This window comes from Myotis davidii, unplaced genomic scaffold (genome assembly GCF_000327345.1).
Source record: "Myotis davidii unplaced genomic scaffold, ASM32734v1 scaffold1618, whole genome shotgun sequence".
In the NCBI taxonomy this organism is placed as follows: domain Eukaryota; kingdom Metazoa; phylum Chordata; class Mammalia; order Chiroptera; family Vespertilionidae; genus Myotis; species Myotis davidii.
The window spans coordinates 105,195-126,254 of NW_006289227.1; the positions used below are offsets into that span (position 1 = coordinate 105,195).

Genomic DNA, 21,060 nt, shown 5'->3' on the forward strand with positions numbered 1-21,060 from the left:
AGCCCTGGGCTGCTCTCCCCACGAGGTCTCCCTGAGAGATCAGGATGGCAAAACCTTTGTTCTGTTCACTGCTGTGTTCCCAGAATCTGTAACAGTGCCTGATATACAGTAGGTACTCAGTAAATATCTGTGGGTTGGACAGATGGATGGACCAGTGGACAAGTGGATGGGTGGATGGACAGATAGACAGACGGACAGGTATATGGACGAATGAATGAGTGGACAGGTGGATGGTTGGATCGACAAGTGGATGGATGGGTGGGTGGATGGGTGACTTGGCCTGGAGTAAGGCCTGTGCATAGGTAGGTTTTTTATAATCCTCACTGGAGGACGTTCTTTCCATTGATTTCTAGAGAGAGCAGAAGGGAGGGAGGAGGGGGAGAGAGAGAGAAAGAGAGAGACACATCGATTGGTTGCCTCCCACACATGCCCGCCCCCTCCCCCCCCAGGGCTGGGGAACCTGCAACTAAGGTGCATGCCCTCGACAGGGAATCGAACCCAGAACTTTTCCATACACAGGCTGATGCTCTGACCACTGAGCCAAACCTGTCATGGCTATGGGTAGGTTTTGAAAGTGATCCCAGTGCCTGACCAGGGCTGCCACTGTACCAGGTGCCCAGACAAAGGTTGATAGAGGGCTGACTGCACCCCATGGCCAAACTGTGTGCCCCATAGGGAGTTTATCCACCCAGAGGAGGGGATACTTTTGGCTGATTCTCACACAGGTGCTCTAAGGCCTAATGGCGGCTCGGTGTGTAACTGGGTTTAGGACCAATGGCCTAGCGGCTCGGCCCTAGCCCACCTATCAGGCTCAGTGCTTCCTGCCTCTCCCTGCAGGTGGCCCGTGTGGATGGCACTGTGGATACACCCCCCTGCCTGCGCCTGACCCACCGCACCTGGGGCTCCCAAAACAGTCTGGTGGAGATGCTCTTTCTTCGCCTGAGCCTTCCAGTCCAGTTCCATCAGCACTTCCGCTGCACTGCGGGGGCCACCCCTCTGGCATCCCCTGGCCTGCAGCCCCCTGCCGAGGATGAGGCCTGGGCAGCAGAGCCTGACACGGACTATGAAAACCTGCGCCGCTCAGCTGGGCGCTGGGGCGAAGCTGAGGCGGGTAAAGAGGGAACTGCCAAGGAGGGGACACCTGGGGGCACCCTCCAGGCTGGGGCAGAGGCCCAGCCGGCCAGGGCGGAAAATGAGAAGGATGCTACCACAGAGAAGAACAAGAAGAGAGGGTAAGTCAAGGTGGGGCCAGGTGAGGCCTAGGGTCTGTCCTGGGACCCCCCAGGTAGACAACCTCAATAACTTGATAAACCCCATTGTATCCCAAGGTGTCCCATATATGTGAAGTAAGTCAGAATACTGATGGATCCTATCATGTCTCAAGTGAAGGCCTTCATTTTCCTAGGAAACTCTAGTTTCCCTGAGAATGTAAAATTGGGGTGCCTCACTATGTCTATGGAGAACTTCACTATCCTTGGGGTACCTGGTGGCCCTCAAAGCATTTCACCCAATGGGCTTCATTAACTATGGACTTTATAGGGAGGACCTCAGTATCTTGGCAGAGTTGACCATATCCCAAGGCAACCCAGTGAACACCAGTGGTCTTCTAAATCAGCGTCACTTCTGTGTCTCACATGTATCCCCAAAACTATTTCAAGGGATGCCCTCAGAAGGCATTAAACTTGAATTGAAATGAAATCAGCTTTCCCCCTACTATGGTAGTGGTTTTCAATGGGTAGTTCTGTGTCTTTGGGGGTGTTTGGAAATGATGGAAGATTTCGATTATCACAGTTTGGGTTATCAAGCTGCTCCTAGGGTCTCCATCGATTCTACTTGCTCTCAGCGTACCAGACAGTGCCACACAAGAAGAATGGTCCTTTCCCAAATTCCTTTAACACCCATATGAGAAATGCTGACATAGGGGGACCACTGTAGCCCCCAAGGGAAGCTCCATGTTCCCAGATGCTCCTCTAAATGTGGGTTAACCAGCATTCACAAGCACAGAGTGCAGCACTTTCAGAATGGTTTAAGCTGTCATAGTTGGGAATTCTATCCTCTAGGGGTAAGGCCATGGGTATGAGAAACAGGATGTAGTTAGGACAGATGTGGGGAGCATGAATGTGTAGTCAGGAGGTTGGAGGGCTGGGCTTGAGAACTAGTCCTTACGCAACTTCTCCTCCCCACCACCAGGTTCTTATTCAAGGCCAAGAAGGCGGCCATGATGACCCAGCCACCAGCCACTCCGGCTCTGCCCCGACTCCCTCGAGAGGTGGTACCTGCTGATAACCGTGATGACCCTGAGATCATCCTCAACACCACCACGGTATGAACCAAGGACCTTCAACTTTAGAAACCTCTCAGATTTTAGAATTTCATGTGGTCATTCCCGGTAACTGCCATACCTCAATATACACTGGAGACCTCAAAATACAGCACGTACTGATTTAATCCTTTGAACTCCTAGGTCCATAGAGCCTAAAAATTGTGCGAATCACTGTGAAGCTATAAAGCATACTAATATAACTCCCAGGGACCTAAAAACATCCAAGGGATAAACCAATATAAACTTGGGTCCCCAATATTTGTATCCACCCATATAAACTCAATATATCCAAATTTAAGTTATTCTAGTATATTCCTGGGAACCAAAATTTATAATTATTCCAATAGTTTTGGGATTCCCCAAATCTGGAATATTTTCTGAGACAGTCATGTTAGGATCATGGGTCATCTGGGTGCCATTTGGGTCTTCTTGTCAAAAAGCTCTATGGTTTTTTCCATCAGTAAAATGGTAATTGTAAGGTTATTACAATCGATGGTAATTGTAAGGATTAAGTGAGTTAACTTATGAGCTAATTAGTGAGCTGTCTGTTAGCCATTGTTTATTTGTAACTTTGCTATAACCTGAGGAGAGACCTAAACTTGGGGATATCACAAAATACTCCGAAAGGATTCCCGAGTTTAGAAATACAATAAACACAGAAACAGAGGGACATAGACCCAAGGGGTCTCGAATCTGGAAACTGGTTAAACTCCCAGAAGACACTGAGAATCCAGAGAAACCCACTTAAAGTCCCAGGGAAGCCCTATGTCACCATTCTTTTGGACTGACCACTGATCTTCCCTTTGCCTCTCCAGTACTATTACTCCGTGAGGGTCTTTGCTGGCCAGGAACCCAGCTGCGTGTGGGTGGGCTGGGTCACTCCTGACTACCATCAGCACGACATGAACTTCGACCTCACCAAGGTCCGGGCAGTGACAGTGACCATGGGGGATGAACAAGGCAACGTCCATAGCAGGTGCCAGGGAGGGTTGGGGACTGTGGGAGGCGGGACGTCAGCACTGGGCACCTGGCTCAGAAGTTTCCCTCCTACTTTTCCTCCTCTCTTCCTGTTTATTTTCTTCCAATGGCTTCTGTTCTGCTGTTTTTCTTCTCTCCTTTTTCCATTTCTTCTTTTCTCTTTACTCCTCCTTTTCCATCTCGCCCTCTTCTTTATATCTCACCTCCTTTTTCTGTTCTCTCCTCTTTGCTCCCCTTCCTTCTTCTCCTTCCAGAACATCCCACCAGCTTCTAAGAATTCTAGCTCTGAGAAGCTCAGGGTCTGGGGTGAGGGGTTTTAGTGCTCAGGTCTGCAGGTGGTGGAGGTTTGGGGAGGAGCCCTGAGGTCACGGTATTCTAGGAGCTTGGGGAAGGAGGTATTCAGGGTCCAGAATGCTTTGGCTGAGGACCCATGCACTGACCACCCCTGTCTCCTCCAGCCTCAAGTGCAGCAACTGCTACATGGTGTGGGGCGGAGACTTTGTGAGCTCCGGGCAGCAGGGCCGGATCAGCCACACAGACCTTGTCATTGGCTGCCTGGTGGACTTGGCCACTGGCCTAATGACCTTTACAGCCAATGGCAAAGAGAGCAACACCTTTTTCCAGGTGAGTCCATACCTTTCAACTTAGCAATAGTACCATGTCCCAGCATCCTGGGACAACCTTCTGAGACACCCCTGGAGTCCAGACCTTTAAAAAACAGGACAAAAATAGCACCTAAAACAAAACAAAACAAAGAGAACCTACTCTGTCCTCAAGACAGACCAGAGCTGGCAGGCCCCAGGGAAACAGTCTAGTTGAACCACGTAGTGAACTGAGGCCCAGAAAGAAGGAGACAAAACAAGCCTTGATCTTAGAGAGAGGTTTGTATTCCCTATTAGGATGGATGCCACCAGTGGCCACCTTTCACCAATCAGGGAACACCCTAGGTGGGCCAGAATCCTAAGGTGGACTTTTCCTTTCAACATTTTATTATGAAAAATTTCAAGTGTACAGCAAAATTAAAGGAATTGTACAGTGAATACCCATATACCCACTACCAAGAATCTACCATCCATATTTTACAATGGCTTTATGTCATATTTATTCTCCTGTCCACCCATTAATCCATCTAAATTATGGTCCCTGGATCAGCAGTGTCTGTATCACCTGAGAGTTTGTTAAAATACAGAATCTCTACAAAAAATACTCAGCAAAACTAATCATCAGACAAACGACAATGAGATATCACCTCACACCTGTCAGAATGGCTATTTTCAGTAAATCAGCAAGTGCTGGAGAGGATGTGGAGAAAAGGGAACCCTCCTGCACTACTGGTGGGAATGCAAATCGGTGCAGCCACTGTGGAAAACAGTATGGAGGTTCCTCAAAAAAATTCAAGATAGAACTACCATGTGACCCAATAATCCCGCTTCTGGGTATTTATCTGAAGAAATACAAACCCCTAATTTGAAAAGACACATTACCTCTGTGTTCATTGCAGCATTATTTACATGATCCAAGATATGGAAGCAACTTAAGTGTCCACTGATAGACAAGTGGATAAAGATTTGGTACAGACATACAATGGAATACTACTCAGTCATAAAAAGAATGAAATCTAGGCATTTGTGACAACATGGATTGACCTAGAGGATATTATGCTACCAAGAAAGACAAATACCATAAGGTTTCACCTATATGTGGAATCTAAACACCAAAATACACAAACAAACAAAACAGAAACAAATTCATAGGCACAGAGAACAAATATGGTTGCCAGATGGGAGGGGGGTTGGAATGAAAACGGTGAAGGAATTCAGAAGTACAAATGTCAGTTATAAAAATAGTCAGAGGGATGTAAAGCATAGGGAATATAGGCAATAATATTGTAATATTATAATAACTATGTATGTTGTTAAGTGAGTACTAGACTTATTGGGGTGATTACTTTGTAAGGTATATCACTATGTTGTACATCTAAAAATAGTATACTATTGTATGTCAGTGGTAATTGAAAAAAAACTTGTTTTAAGAAAAATGCAGAATCTAACCTCTCCCCAGACACACTACCTTGGAATGTGCACTTTAACAAAGCCCAGGGGATTCTCTGCACACTGCCATCTGAACAGTATGGGCCTAGTTCCCACTGTGGTGTCATCTGAACATTTTCCTCTGTCCTCTGAATTTCCTGTAAACTGGGAGTGGTGCAGAGGTGCAGTTAGATTCAGGGTTGGGTTTGGCAAGGCTGTTTCCAGATGGTGGTGTTTGTGGTGGAGGCCGGGTGGGTTCCACTGGGAAGATCAGAAGTGCTGGGGGCAGGGAGAGCCAGAATGCTTTCTGGAGTTGGGAGAATGCGCATGCTTGGGAGAGAGATGGGAACGGCATTCGTGGTGGGGGACATGATGTGGACAGAGACCCAGGCAACAGGCTGCCCGGTGGAGTTGGATCAGGGGCAGGGCAGCCCAAGCGCGGCTTCAGCGCCATTGTGGAGCCTACAGTGCCTTAGTTTGGATCTGCAGGTGCCAGCAGGATCAGGATGGGACAATCAGCCCCAGAGTTTGGGTTTCAGAGTCAACACCACCTGCAGCTCACCCTCTTCCTCACCCTGCCGTTATCCCTTGCCAGGTGGAACCCAACACGAAGCTCTTTCCTGCTGTCTTTGTCCTGCCCACGCACCAGAATGTCATCCAATTTGAGCTGGGGAAGCAGAAGGTAAGAGTACAGTGATGGGACAGGCGGAGGTGGGAGGTGTGGGAGGCCAGGCTGGAAAAGTAGCTGTAGGGGAGGGGGCAATCTGGGAGGTCTCCCTGGAAGCAGGGTGGCAGGATGGAGGACTGGGAATCCTGACCAGTGTACTGTGCCCCCAGAACATCATGCCGCTGTCTGCCGCCATGTTTCTGAGCGAGCGCAAGAACCCGGCCCCGCAGTGCCCACCACGGCTTGAGGTGCAGATGCTGATGCCCATCTCGTGGAGCCGCATGCCCAACCACTTCCTGCAGGTGGACACGTGGCGTGCTGGAGAGCGACTGGGCTGGGCCGTGGAGTGCCAGGAGCCACTGATCATGATGGCGCTGCACATCCCTGAGGAGAACCGGTCAGGGTCCCCTGGCTGCAAGATGGGGAGCGGGGAGCGGCTGTGGTGGCGGGGGTCTGGGTCTAATTCAGTGCCCCTCCCCCACACTACCCTGGGATTCCAGACAACACTCTAGAAAGCCCAGACCTACCTTACTGTCCCCAGATAACACCCCCAGGGAACCTTAGATCCATTTCAGTGGGCTCCAGACACACCTCATGGGACCCAGATGCAACCCAGGCCTTCCCAGATACACTCCAGGGAACTCCAGACCCACCTCAGGAGGTCCTAGGTCCTTCTCAGTGGACCACAGACCCACCTCAAGGGACCACAGACCCACCTCAGGGGACCACAGACCCACCTCAAGGGACCACATACCCACCTCAAGGGACCACAGACCCACCTCAGGGGACCATAGAAAACATCCCAAGGGCCCCAGACCCACTTTACAGGGCTCCAAACCCAGCTTAGGGAGCCCAGATCCATATCAAAGAGCCCACTGCCCCAAGGGGCCTCAAGTGCACATCAGAGGGACCTGGGCATTCCTTGGAGAAGTCTGGGTGCACTGCAGGGTCTCTCAGGCACACCCCATGGATCTCTTTGAACCCACTCTAGGGGTCCCAGACACACCTGGGTGGACATGGATCACAGGAATATTCTTAAGGACTCTGAACATGGCCAGGGATCCCAGGCTCACCCAGGAGGCTTCCAACATGCCTCATCTTTCCTTTATTCATTCATCTGACAAATAGCTTCGAGTTCTTCTTATGTAATTGATGGCATTCCAGGCTGTAGAACATCAAGCCCTGTGAACAAACATTTTAGTAATGCTCATGTATAACTCAGTGGGCTCACACCCATCCCCAGGGGCCAGACACATCCATTTATTCAGTCACCAAATATTTATTGAACACCTATTATGTGCTACGTCCTGTTTAGGTGCTGGGGAATACAGAAAGAAAAAGAAAAACACCCAAACAGACTGAAATGGCAACCCCTAGCAGCATTTACTCTAGTGGTGCTCACATAACCAGGATCTCAGACCTGCCCTGGGAGGGAGGGGGTCAGGCTCGATTCTGGGTCCCAGATACATGTCAGAGTCACAAGATCTTCTCGGTAGAGTCTCAGATACCCCAGAGTGACAGACATTCCCAGGGCGCCCCAGACCCCTTAGGGACTTCCAGAACCATTCAGAGACTCCTAAACCCAGTTCCATAGACCGCACAGAACCTTGGCCCAGCAGAACACTGGGATTCCCTGCTGGGGCCGCCAAAACTCACCTATACACCTCTTTGCCTCTCTGTGGTTTGTGTCTCTGTCTCCCACCTCCTCCGCCTGCTCTGTTCTGTCGGTGGCTCATCTTTGCCACAGGTGCATGGACATCTTGGAGCTGTCGGAGCGCCTGAACCTGCAGCGCTTTCACTCCCACACACTCCGCCTCTACCGCGCAGTGTGCGCCCTGGGCAACAACCGCGTGGCGCACGCGCTGTGCAGCCATGTGGACCAGGCGCAGCTGCTGCACGCCCTGGAAGACGCGCACCTGCCTGGCCCTCTGCGCGCTGGCTACTACGACCTCCTCATCAGCATCCATCTGGAGAGTGCCTGCCGCAGCCGTCGCTCCATGCTCTCCGAGTACATCGTGCCCCTCACGCCTGAGACCCGAACAATCACCCTCTTCCCACCTGGAAAAAACACGGATAATGGTCCCCGCCGCCACGGCTTGCCTGGCGTGGGCATCACCACCTCCCTGCGACCTCCGCACCATTTCTCACCGCCTTGTTTCGTGGCTGCCCTGACAGCTACCGGGATTGCTGAAGCTCCAGCCCGCCTCAGCCCCAGCATCCCGCTGGAGGCCCTGCGCGACAAAGCACTGAGAATGCTGGGGGAGGCCGTGCGCGATGGTGGGCAGCACGCACGCGACCCTGTCGGGGGCTCTGTGGAGTTCCAGTTTGTCCCTGTGCTCAAGCTTGTGTCCACGCTGCTGGTAATGGCGTCCTCCTGCTTTCCTCTGCCCCAGTCTTCCACATTCCAAAATATCTGTCCATGCAGGCATCGACTCCCCTTCCATTTATGCATCTAATCGCCCAGTCATCTCTCCATCTATACAATCTCCACCTTTCAATTCATCCCTCCATTATCTACTCATCCTTCATTCACTTTTCCTTCCATTCATTTATCTGTCATCTATTCATATATTTATTAAGCTTTTATTTCCATTCATCCTCCCAATCAACCACCATTCATACATCTATTTATTTTTCCATTCTCCAAACATATACATCCATCCATGTGTCAATCTGTCCAGCTTTCATTCTAGTTTTCCATTTAGCCTTCTATTCACTCATACATCAGTTCATTCACCATGCCATTTATTCATCTATCTATCAACCATTTACTTACTAACCTAACTTTCTTTTCCTACATCCTATTTCCACTGGTGCATCTATACATCCATATATACATCCATGCACCATCACAGATTTATCTATTCTTCATTATCCACCGACCTGTCCATCCATACATATATCTGTCTATCCATAGGTATTTTTCACCCATCCACCTACCTATGAATCCATCCAAACACCTACACTTATTCATCTACTCACCCATCCACTCATCTCCATCTTCTATTCATCCCTTATTTCATGTACCCTTTTATTTACATACCCATCTAATGATTCATTCATATGCCTACCCACAAATTCAACCAACTTTTCATTCATAAATTCATCCATCCATACCACCTCATCCCATGACTACTTACCCATTTATCTATTTACTCATACACTCATTTACTTGCTCAAACATCTATCAAACAATCCATTCACCTACCCACCTATCCATATGTCATTTATCCTCTGTCATCTTTCACCTCCCATCTCTTCCTTCACTTTTAACTTCACCTCCCCATTCCTTATCTACCCCTCCATCTTTCTTCTCCCCTTCAAACCCTTACTATTCCATCCATTAACTCAGCCACCAAGTTCTCCCCCCATTCATCCATGTTTCTCTCTCTCACTTCTTCTTCCCTTTTATCTAGCCAATTTCCTTCCATCTGTTAGCATCTCTATTATGTTGATTGAGAACTGGCATATGCTGGAAGCTATAAGGGCCTCCATCAGGTATAGGGTGTGTCCTGTTCCAGAGGCACATATGCTCATGCTTGGGAGAATAGACACTTGGGAAGGAAAAGGTGCTCATATTTAGCTATGTGGTCTGGGCCATGTGGGTGGGACACAGGATAAGGATTTGAGGGAATCTTAAGGAAGATGAATGTCAGGGCAGAGAAATGTCATTCCTGGTTGTGAGAGGAGCCATATAGCCAATGCAGGAATGAACCTGCCACATGCAGGAAAAGCAGATCTGGGAAATGATGCTGGGACTTACTTATGGAGGCTCTGCAGGCCACAGTGAAGGACCCAGGCTTTGTCCTGTAGGTGATGGGCGTCTTTGGCGATGAGGACGTGAAACAGATATTGAAGATGATTGAGCCTGAAGTATTCACTGAGGAACAAGAGGAAGAGGAGGAAGAGGAGGAGGAAGAAGAAGACGAAGAGGAGAAGGAGGAGGACGAGGAGGAAGAGTCACAGGAGAAGGAAGATGAGGAGAAAGAGGAAGAGGAGACAGCAGAAGAGGAAAAAGAAGGCTTGGAGGAAGGGCTTCTCCAGATGAAGTTGCCGGAGTCTGTGAAATTACAGGTGGGCTGGTTCTTTTAATTTTCCAACCTCCATTCATCTGGGGTGGGAGACACAGTGGTGAGGCTTGAGTCGGATTTATTCTGAGGCAGTGGGAGCTGTGAAAGTGCATAAAGCGGTGAAGTGCTGCTGGCTTGAAATTATCTCTCTGGTTTCCAAGTGGGAAATGACTTGGAGAAATGAGACCATGGAGAAATCTGATTTACGGATCCAGGCAAGAGATGATGGTGGCTGGACTAGGTCAGAGTCCCTGAGAGGAGGAAAGAAAGCAAGAAAAGTTTCAAGGAAGTCCTCATGGTCTGACTACCATCCTTCCTAAGGCATGGTTGTTCTCCCACAGATGTGCCACCTGCTGGAATATTTCTGTGACCGAGAGCTGCAGCACCGAGTAGAGTCCCTGGCAGCCTTTGCAGAGTACTACGTGGACAAGCTCCAGTCCAACCAGCGGGACCGCTATGGCCTCCTCATGAAAGCCTTCACCATGTCTGCAGCTGAGACTGCCCGACGTACTCGCGAATTCCGTTCCCCACCCCAGGAGCAGGTCCTCTGACCCCTGACCCTGGTTGGCCTTACTGTCTAAACCCCAACCTCAACTTCTCCCCTACTCATATCACCAATGGTACTTGACCTATAAACTTGTTCTTGATCTCTGACCCTATTGATATACTTATCTCTTACTATCCTACCTATCTCTGGATGAACTTGACCTCTGAGTCGTGCAGACTGACCCTGACCCTTTACAACTGTCTAGTCTCCCATGTATTCTTCGTTAACTTATAGTTTGGCTCATGACCTTAGACAGGAACTCACAGTCAAATCTTTTATCCTTGATCACAGTGTTTCTGCTCTGGGGTCTCTGACCCTCATTCTGACCTTTGACCTTCTCCTAGATCAACATGCTAGTGCACTTTAAAGATGGTCAGGAAGAGGAAGATTGCCCTCTCCCTGAAGAGATTCGACAGGATTTGCTCAAATTTCATCAAGACCTGCTGGCACACTGTGGTAAGGAGAAGGCATCAGAGAATCTTCCTCCCAAACTTTTCCTTGAGACCTCTCCTGAAGCTACCCTAAGATTTCCTGATCTTAAACATCTAGCAGCGGTTCTCAACCTGTGGGTCACAACCCCTGAAAATACATTCTGCGTATCAGATATTTACATTACGATTCACAACAGTAGCAAAATTACAGTTATGAAATAGCAACAAAAATAATTTTGGGGGGACTCTTCCCCCTTCCCACGTGGGAGTCTGTGCTTGTTTCTCAATAAATTTCCACCTTTTACTATAAATAATAATAATAATAATAATAATAATTTTATGGTTGGGGGTCGCCACAACATGAGGAACTGTATTAAAGGGTCACGGCATTAGAAGGTTGAGAATCACTGATAGAGTATTGTACTATGTAACTGTTGGTTGGTTGAATGAATGAATAGATGTATTGGTGAATAGATAGATGATGAGAGGGAGGATATGTTTATATAGGTATTTGGGTGGATGTGTATATGGATGGGTGGCTATTGGCAGAGGGATGAGAGTGGAGAGATGGCTGACTGGAAAGATGGATGGATGACCTCCATTGTTCCTGATGAGAAGTCAGCTGACAATCTTGCTGAGATTTCCATATAATGTATTGTTTTTCTCTGGCTGGCTTTTAATTTTTATTTTTATCTTTGCCTTTATACAGTTTGAGTATGATGTGTCTAGGTGTGGAGCTCTTTGAGTTTATCCTACTTGGAGTTTAATTTCTTTTTTAAACAATATATTTTTATTGATTTCAGAGAGGAAGGAAGAGGGAGAGAGAGACAGAAACATCCATGATGGGAGAGAACCATAGATCGGCTGCCTCCTGCCAGTCCCCCACTGGGGATCCAGCCCACAACCTAGGCATGTGTCCCTGACCAGAATCGAACCTGGGACCTTTCAGTTCACAGGTCGATGCTCTATCCACTGAGCCAAACCAGCTAGGGCTGGAGTTTAATTTCTTGGATGTGCAGATTAATATTTTTCATCAAATTTGGAAACTTTTGGTCATATTTCTCCAAATATTTCTTTCTGCCCCTTTTTCTGCTTTTATTCTGGGACTCCCATTATGCATATATTGATATACTGGATGGTGTCCTACAGGTCTGAACCTCTGTTGGTTTTTCTTCATTATTTTTCTGTTTTTCAGACTAGACTATCTCTATTGTCCTACCTTCAAGTTCACTAATTCTTTCTCCTGCCAGCTCAAATATGTGATCATATCCTAGCTGGTTTGGCTCAGTGGATAGAATGTTGACCTGCGGAATAAAGGGTCCCAGGTTCAATTCCAGTCAAGGGCACATGTCCAGGTTGCAGGCTCAATCCCCAGTAAAGGGCATGTAGGAGGCAGTCGATCAATGATTCTCTCTCATTGATGTTTCTATCTCTCTCTCCCTCTCCCTTCCTCTTTGAAATCAATAACAAATATATACATATATATTTTTAAAAAATCTATTAACCTGTTTTTAAAAAAGATGTGGTCATACCTCTCTAGTGATTTTTAAAATTGTTTTTGTACTTTCCAACTCCAGAATTTCTATGTGGTTATTTTTTTATATTACCTACCTCATTATTAATATCCTCTATTTGATGAGTCATTGTCATCATACTTCTCTGTGATACTTCAAACATGCCCTAGCCGGTTTGGCTCAATGGATAGAGCATTGGCTTGAGGACTGAAGGGTCCCAGGTTTGATTCCAGTCAAGGGCACATGCCCAGGTTGCAGACTTGATCCCCAGTAGGGAGCGTGCAGGAGGCAGCCGATCAATGATTCTCTCTCATTGATGTTTCTATCTGTCTTTTTTTCTCCCTTCCTCTCTGATATCAATAAAAATATATTAAAAAATAAAAACTTCAGACATGGTTTCCTTTAGCTCTGTGAACATATTTACAGTAGCTGGTTTTAAAGACAAAGTCTTCAAAGAATGAATAAATGAAAAAAGCATGTGGACATATAAAGAAATAAATGAAAAAAAACCATGAATGCATGCATGAATAAATGAACAGATAAAGGAATGAAAAAGTGAATGGTTAACTTTACGAATAGCAAACAGAGAGTGACACTCCCTTCATCCTTGACCACCTCCAGGAATTCAGCTGGAGGGGAAGGAGGAGGAACCAGAGGAAGAGGTCACCCTGGGCAGCCGCCTGATGAGCCTGTTGGAGAAAGTGCGGCTGGTGAAGAAGAAGGAGGAGAAACCTGAGGAGGAGCTGCCTGCTGAGGAGAGCAAACCCCGTGAGAACTGGGCCATTAGGGAGAGGGCTGAGGTGGGGCAGGCAGCCCTGTGCTTGGGGAACCTCTGGGTTCAAGACAGCTATGAGGAGTAGCACAAGGAAAGGGTAAATGGATATTAGAGAGGAGGAATGGAGGGTGAGGTGAGAGAGGAAGCATGCTGGAGTGGGGCTGCATGTGGACATGTAGACTTCCAAATGTTGGGGCTGCACATTATGTACTGGACCAGGGTGGCATATGGCCCTCCCAGAGCAGAGACTCACATCTATACATGGCAACTCCTGCACCATGGCTTCCATGTCCTTGTGGCTTTGCTTTGTTTTTCTTTTCTTTTTTTTTTCATGAAATGATTACCTGCTGAGGGATTAGAAAAGCAGTTATGATAAATGTTGGGCCAATGGCTCATTATGCAAACTATGTATTAACCTCACCTCACAAAGGCAGAATCATTGATGTTTTATAGGGTTTATTCTACAACATTCAGGAAACTATTATTGGCCAACTCTGGGCCTGGCAATGTTGGAGGGCTGGGGAATATATTAGGGCGAAGAGTCAAAGTCCCCACCCTCAAGGAGTTTAGAATATTATGACAGATACATATATATGCCATAATGTCAGATGGCCATGGGTTTTAAGAATAATAAAGTTTAGTGAAAGAAGAGAGAGGGACAAACATGGAGGGGTCCGAATTGGGGGAATGAGGTGTGCAAAAGTCTGGGAAGATTAATTGGTACAGAGAGAATAGCCAGTGCAAAGGGCCTGAGGCAGAGACATGCTTGGTAGGTTTAGAGGCAAATGTGGCTTGTGCAAAATGAGTAGGGGGAGAGGGGCAGGAGATGAGGTCAGAAGTGATGGGCCAGAGTGTGGAAGGAAAGTAAGATTAGCACATCACAGGTCATGAATTGACACCATCATTTAATGCCAGTGCCTGGAGGTTTCTTTTAACCCTGAGACACAGAACACATCTGTCTTCTCTCCCAGAAATCCTGGGAAGAAAACGGGTTGGGAGAGAAAGAGGGACAGAGAGATAAATGGATGCTGGCTATAGGAGAGGTGAGGCCTAAGGAAATCCCCAGGGAAAATAGATGTCAAAAAGAGTTGTTTTGACATCATTTTCAAATGATACTGAAATGTTCACAGTTTTTCTTTGTCCCTATTGACCCTTGTGATGAAAAGTTGCCAATATTTTTATAGAACACATAGAATTGAGGCTTGGGCTTTCAGAGGTGCATAATGAAAACTCATAATAGTGCTCTGGTGTTCTCTAGCGATTTAATTTTTTTTCCTTTTGAAATTTGTAGGAGGCCCTTATGGAAGAGGTACAAGGGTGAAGAAAACAGAGAGTCTTAGGGCAATAGAAAAAAGCTGCCAGAATCCGGGCACTCCTGCCTCATGGGGCAGGCAGCTAGTAACTGAGGAGCCACTGGAAAGACGGGCCCCTTTTACATTGTTTGGGCTCAAAGCCCTGGTGAGGAAATGTGTACTGACCCTGTGTCTCCTTCCTAGAGTCGCTGCAGGAGCTGGTGTCTCACACAGTGGTGCGTTGGGCCCAAGAGGACTTTGTGCAGAGCCCCGAGCTGGTCCGGGCCATGTTCAGCCTCCTGCACCGTCAGTATGATGGGCTCGGGGAGTTGCTGCGCGCCCTGCCCCGGGCATACACCATCTCGCCATCCTCCATGGTGGATACCATGAGCCTGCTGGAGTGCCTCGGCCAGATCCGCTCGCTGCTCATTGTGCAGATGGGTCCCCAGGAGGAGAACCTCATGATCCAGAGCATTGGGTGAGGCACTGCCTGCTTCTTGACTTTGCAAATCCCAGGGGAAGGGAGGGGAGCTTGTCCCCTGGGCCACATCCTCTGGATATGGTAATGTCTCCTTCCTCCACCTCTGCCCCATGCCCCATCCTCAGGGTGATACATTCTTCTGGCAACTAGCCCATCGCCCTAGATCAGTGGTTCTCAACCTTCTGGCCCTTTAAATACAGTTCCTCATGTTGTGACCCAACCATAAAATTATTTTCGTTGCTACTTCATAACTGTAATGTTGCTACTGTTATGAATCATAATGTAAATATCTGATATGCAGGATGGTCTTAGGCGACCCCTGTGAAAGGGTTGTTCGACTGCCAAAGGGGTCGCGACCCACAGGTTGAGAACCACTGCCCTAGATAATGTCCCTTCTCCTTACTGTTCCACCTACTCCTGGGGTAACAGCTCCTACTCACCTGTGACTGACTCTTGGCACAAAGTCCACCCTGTTGGAGCTACAGTTTCCTCATCTCAAATGGGGAAATCATGCCTACCTTGTAGAGTCCCTGTGTAGCTTTAGTGAGCTCTTGCTTCTAACAATAATAATAGTATTGAGCACTCAGTGTTAAGTGCCTCACTTACTCACTCAGCAAATATTTATTGAGCACCTACTGTGTGCCAGGCCATTTCTAGGCACTTGAGGATACAATGGGCAACATGACAAAGGTCTCCTCCCTAGGGGAGCCCACTTGGTGACGGCTCCCCCAAGAGTCTGGGGGCTCTCCCTGGACTTGGGCCCCACGCAAGAACTACATTTGTCCACAGGAACATCATGAACAACAAAGTTTTCTACCAACACCCAAATCTGATGAGGGCACTGGGCATGCATGAAACAGTCATGGAGGTCATGGTGAATGTCCTTGGTGGTGGCGAATCCAAGGTAAGGGTCCTTCATGGACTGGGGAACTCAGGGCCAGGAGCCACGGAAAGCAGGCACTGACCACTGGCCAACCCTGCCCACCCCAGGAGATCCGCTTCCCCAAGATGGTGACAAGTTGCTGCCGCTTCCTCTGTTATTTCTGCCGCATTAGCAGGCAGAACCAGCGCTCCATGTTTGACCACCTGAGCTACCTGCTGGAGAACAGTGGCATTGGCCTGGGTGAGAAGCCTCCGAGCCTGGTGATGCCTCCCAGAGCCCACTCCTGGTAGTCCATCTAGGCCCCCCTCACTCTCCAATGGCTCACTTATTCATTCAGTAAACACTGACTCTCAACTGTCCTTGGTCTGATCCTGTAATGAGCAGTGCTGGGGACACCCAGACAGCCCTGGGCCTAGCCCTCATGGGGCTCATAGTACATCATGGAAGACAGACCCATCCCAGACAGCAACAGCCCAAAGCGGTCAGACTTTGGATGGGGAAGCACAGGACAGAAGAGGCACCCAACCCAGACCGGAAAGGGGTGGTCAGGAAGGGCTTCCCAGAGGGGGTAAGATAAGCAGGAGACAGGTGGCTAAGCACCTCCAAAACACATTCTCACAGCCTCTCGCCCCCACAGGCATGCAGGGCTCCACACCCCTGGACGTGGCAGCTGCCTCTGTCATTGACAACAATGAGCTGGCCTTGGCGTTGCAGGAGCAGGACTTGGAGAAGGTATGGAGGGAGGAGGCCTGGACCCTGGGGGCACCTGCTGATTCAGGACCCATTATGAGGAGCCATTTTGGATGGTCCAGGATCAAATCAAAAAGAGAATAATTTTCAAGGAAAGATCAGGACCACAGTCACTCACTCGTGGAGCTGAGGGCAAATCCACGCTCCACCCTTCCCAGCTGTGTGGCCTTGGCACATTTCTTGGCCCTCTGTGCCCCTGCTTCTGGGTGTAGCACTGAAGGGCTCCGAGTTCAGAAACTTAGATTTAACCCTCCCCACTCCCTTGCTGCATGGCCTTGGACAAATGGCCTAAACTCTCCAAGCCTCTGTCTCCTCATCTGCAGAATGAATATAATTAAAACAATGTTATAGAGCTGATCAGAGGATTAAATGAATTAACCTGTGAAAGCATTTACAAAACAGTAAATACTCAATAACAGTTATCCACTATTATATTATTTAACAAATGTTTATTGGGCACCTACTATGTGCAGGGCAGTAGGAGTATGACAGTGACTGAGACAGAAATCCTTGTCTTTGTTCTAACTGGGGGGATGGATAATAAACAAGATGAATAATAAAAGACATGGTATATTAGCTAGTGATAAGTGTTGAAGAGAGAAAAAAGTAAGCAAGAGAGAAAATTATCATCCAGGTCAGAAGGGTGTCCAAGTTTAAATAAGAGTGATCAGAGAAAGCATCCCTGAGGTAGTGACATTCAAGTAAAGCTCTGAAGCAGGTGAGGAGCCATGTAGACATCAAGGGAAAAAGCATTCCAGGCAGAACAGTCAGTGCAAAGGTCACGAGGCAGTAGCGAACCTCATGATTTTGAAGAACAGTGTGGTGGTTAGAGCAGAGGGAGCGAGGGGTGAGTGGTGGGAGGTGAGGTACTGTGGGGAGGTTGTGTGGAGGGTCTTGTGGGCCACAATGAGGGTTCTGGCTTTTACCATGTGTAATGCACTACCAGGGCATTCTGAGCAGGAGAGGGACATGACCTGATTCAGGTGTCTACAGGGTCCCTCTGACTGAGTGTGGGGGACAGATTTGGGGGTAGCAGGGAGCCCTGGGTGGAGGCCCCACTGATGGCAGGTGGGAAATTAGGGCAGAGGATGAGAGTTATTGTTTGCAGAGGGTTCCAGAGATAATTGGAGTGCAGAGCACCAGGGATTGGCAGGGACCTGAGCCTTGGGGAGGATGGTAGTGTGGGTCTGGCCTCTGGCTGAGCTCTCCTCTGCCCCCAGGTGGTGTCCTACCTGGCTGGCTGTGGCCTCCAGAGTTGCCCCATGCTCCTGGCCAAAGGGTATCCAGACATCGGCTGGAACCCCTGCGGCGGTGAACGCTACCTGGATTTTCTGCGTTTTGCTGTCTTCGTCAATGGTGAGGCAGGTGGTGGTGGTGGTGGTGGGGACTGGGATCACTCAGGTGTGGCTCACATCTTGAGCTACAAGCCTGGCATGGGCAGGAGGCAGGGTCTGGGCATGAACTCTTGAGGTGCAGGGCCCAAGGCTACCCAGGGAGGGACCCTGGGCTCACAAGGCCTCCTGATCCCACCTGAGCCGCCAGGTGAGAGTGTGGAGGAGAACGCTAATGTGGTGGTGCGGCTACTCATCCGCAAACCCGAGTGCTTTGGGCCGGCCCTTCGGGGCGAGGGTGGCTCGGGACTGCTGGCTGCCATCGAAGAGGCCATCCGCATCTCTGAGGACCCTGCGAGGGATGGCCCCGGTGTCCGCAGGGACCGGAGGCGTGAGCAGTAAGTTTCCTGCCCCCTCCTCAACAGAACAACCTGCCCTCCTGTGCCCCTTGCTGCCTCCCTAACACCACCCTCCTTCCCCTGCAGCTTTGGGGAGGAGCCCCCTGAGGAAAACCGGGTGCATCTGGGACACGCCATCATGTCCTTCTACGCTGCCTTGATTGATCTTCTTGGACGCTGTGCACCAGAGATGCATGTGAGAACCAAAGACCGAGGGGCGTGCATGGCCTTAAACTGCTTCATTCGGGCATTCAACATTGGTCCTGAGTTAGGCAATGCTGGGGACACACCAGTGACCAAGATAGCCCCAGACTTCACTCTCCCAGAGCTCCCTGTCCAGTGAGGGGAGACCAGATAGTGAGAACACAGGGTAGTCAAGGCTGCTGTGGAGACACACAGGCTGGGGTCAGGGCCGTGTATTCTTGACCCCTCAGTTATCCCCATGAGAAGGATTTCTGCTCCAGTGGGTCAGGAGGGGATAGAGTGGGGTAATGCCAATGGGTCATGAGTTTCCCAACGATATGCTCCTCTCTCCCCTCCAGCTAATCCAAGCCGGCAAGGGTGAGGCCCTGCGGATCCGTGCCATCCTGCGCTCCCTTGTGCCCCTGGATGACCTCGTGGGCATCATCAGCCTCCCACTGCAGATCCCCACCCTAGGCAAAGGTGTGAGGGGGTGGGACTCAGCAAGGGAGTGATGGTGGGGATGGTGGGTCTGAAGGGCATCTCTGACCCCGAGTCCTTGTCCACAGATGGGGCTCTGGTACAGCCAAAGATGTCCGCATCCTTTGTGCCAGACCACAAGGCATCCATGGTGCTCTTCCTGGACCGTGTGTATGGCATTGAGAACCAGGACTTCTTGCTGCATGTGCTGGACGTGGGATTCTTGCCCGACATGAGGGCAGCTGCCTCACTGGACACGGTGAGCAGCCTGGCCAACCCCCCTACTTCAGTGGGAATAGTGTGTTCTGAAATTGTGTAGCTTTCCTGACCCTCCCTCCCCCACCATCAAGATAGAAGACAAAACCAAGAAAAACTGAGTTCTGGGAAAGGGGCAGGGTGGAAATCTCCAACACCTCAGGTTATAAGAAATAATCATTCTCAGAGATGGTTCAGCATCATGGAGACACAAAGACCTGTGCACAACAATAGTACTAATAACAGTTACCAAGGCCAAGTACAATGAGGACTGAGAACTGACCACTGGTTTGGCCAGATGGAGGTCACTGATGATCTTGACAGTTTCAACAAGGTGGTGGGGCAAAAGCCTTACTGGAGAGAGTTTAAGGAGCCTGGGAGGTGAGGTATGTGGGACAATGAGTGCTGACAGTTTTTACACAAGTTGGTAACAAAGGAGGCAGAAAAATGGTGCTGTGCTGGAGGGGTGACCTTGGTCAAAAGAAGGCTCTTCTTTAAGATGGGAGAAATAACTCTTGGCCATTAATTGGGAAGAAGAATACAGGAACTTGAATCTATAACCATCAGCTTGTCAGAAATACTGGGGCAAAGGAACAAGTTAACTGACACCACTAGGAAGTGGTCAGCCAAAGTGATCAGTAAGAGATTCCACTGGACTAATGACTCAGTTACTTCAGCAAATAAACAGCTTTAAAGTGGGGGAGGAAAAGGGACCACTGCAGATGAAAAGACCCGAGACCCATCAGCTAAACATAGTATGTTGACCTTCCTGGAGCCCTGATCCAATCTCAGCTAAATGCAAAGCAACTTTTAAGACAATTGGAGAAAGCTGATAATGAATATGAAGACACTAGGCCCGGTGCACAAAAATTCATGCACTCGGGGTGGTACTTCAGCATGGCCTTGCCCTCTCGCAGTCCAGGACCCCTCAGGGGATGTCCACCTGCCTGCTTAGTCCTGCTCCCTGGGGAATCAGGCCTAAACTGGCAGCCAGACATCCCTCTGGCATCCCGAGAGCCCTCAGGGGATGTCCGACTAACGGCTTGGGCCCACTTCCCCCAGGGAGCGGGCCTAAGCTATTAGTCGGATGTCCTTAGTGCTGCCAAGGAGGCAGGAGAGGCTCCTGACACCACCACTGTGCTCACAGCCTTCAGCCTGGCTTGTGGCTTAGTGGAGCTCCCCCTGTGGGAGCGCACAGAGCACTAGGGGGCAGCTCCTGCATTAAGCGTCTGCCCCCTGGTGGTCAGTGCACATCATAGCAACTGGTCGTTCCTCCATTAGGGTCCATTTGCATATTACCCTTTTATTATATAGAATTGTTAATTCTGTGAGGTGTGATAATGGCAGCATAGAGTGTTAAATAGAACTTCTTGTCTGAATGGAGATACATATTTAAGTATTTTGGGATAAAATGGTATAGGCTGGATGTTGCATGAAAATATCACAGGGAAAAAGGTAGGGTTAGAAGAAATAAACATGCCCAAGGTGAAAACTGCAGAATGCAAATATATGTTAAATCTGGGTAATGAGTGTTCATTAATTGGCCTCTCCACTTTTGTAAGAGAGTAGAGACTAGGAGGAGCAGGTTTGGAGTAAAGATCAGAAGCCTGGGTCATTTGCTCAGAGCTGTCCAGCGCCAGTGCCAGGGCAACCCCAGGAGCCACAGAGGACTGAA

The 21,060-nt window shown here is 49.0% G+C and overlaps 1 protein-coding gene across 1 annotated transcript in view; it reads left to right on the forward strand.

Moving 5' to 3' along the window:
• Positions 1–21,060, forward strand: part of RYR1 (ryanodine receptor 1) — a 129,268-nt gene that overhangs the window by 35,055 nt on the left and 73,153 nt on the right. The window contains exons 28-47 of the mRNA XM_006761445.2: positions 838–1,232; positions 2,191–2,323; positions 3,139–3,299; positions 3,760–3,925; positions 5,927–6,013; positions 6,169–6,395; positions 7,746–8,358; positions 9,812–10,072; positions 10,410–10,610; positions 10,960–11,071; positions 13,182–13,328; positions 14,832–15,105; positions 15,898–16,012; positions 16,099–16,231; positions 16,629–16,723; positions 17,962–18,097; positions 18,284–18,470; positions 18,558–18,666; positions 19,013–19,133; positions 19,220–19,389. Of these exons, the coding sequence (XP_006761508.1) occupies positions 838–1,232; positions 2,191–2,323; positions 3,139–3,299; positions 3,760–3,925; positions 5,927–6,013; positions 6,169–6,395; positions 7,746–8,358; positions 9,812–10,072; positions 10,410–10,610; positions 10,960–11,071; positions 13,182–13,328; positions 14,832–15,105; positions 15,898–16,012; positions 16,099–16,231; positions 16,629–16,723; positions 17,962–18,097; positions 18,284–18,470; positions 18,558–18,666; positions 19,013–19,133; positions 19,220–19,389 (3,843 nt within the window). The remainder of the gene's footprint in view (positions 1–837; positions 1,233–2,190; positions 2,324–3,138; positions 3,300–3,759; positions 3,926–5,926; positions 6,014–6,168; positions 6,396–7,745; positions 8,359–9,811; positions 10,073–10,409; positions 10,611–10,959; positions 11,072–13,181; positions 13,329–14,831; positions 15,106–15,897; positions 16,013–16,098; positions 16,232–16,628; positions 16,724–17,961; positions 18,098–18,283; positions 18,471–18,557; positions 18,667–19,012; positions 19,134–19,219; positions 19,390–21,060) is intronic.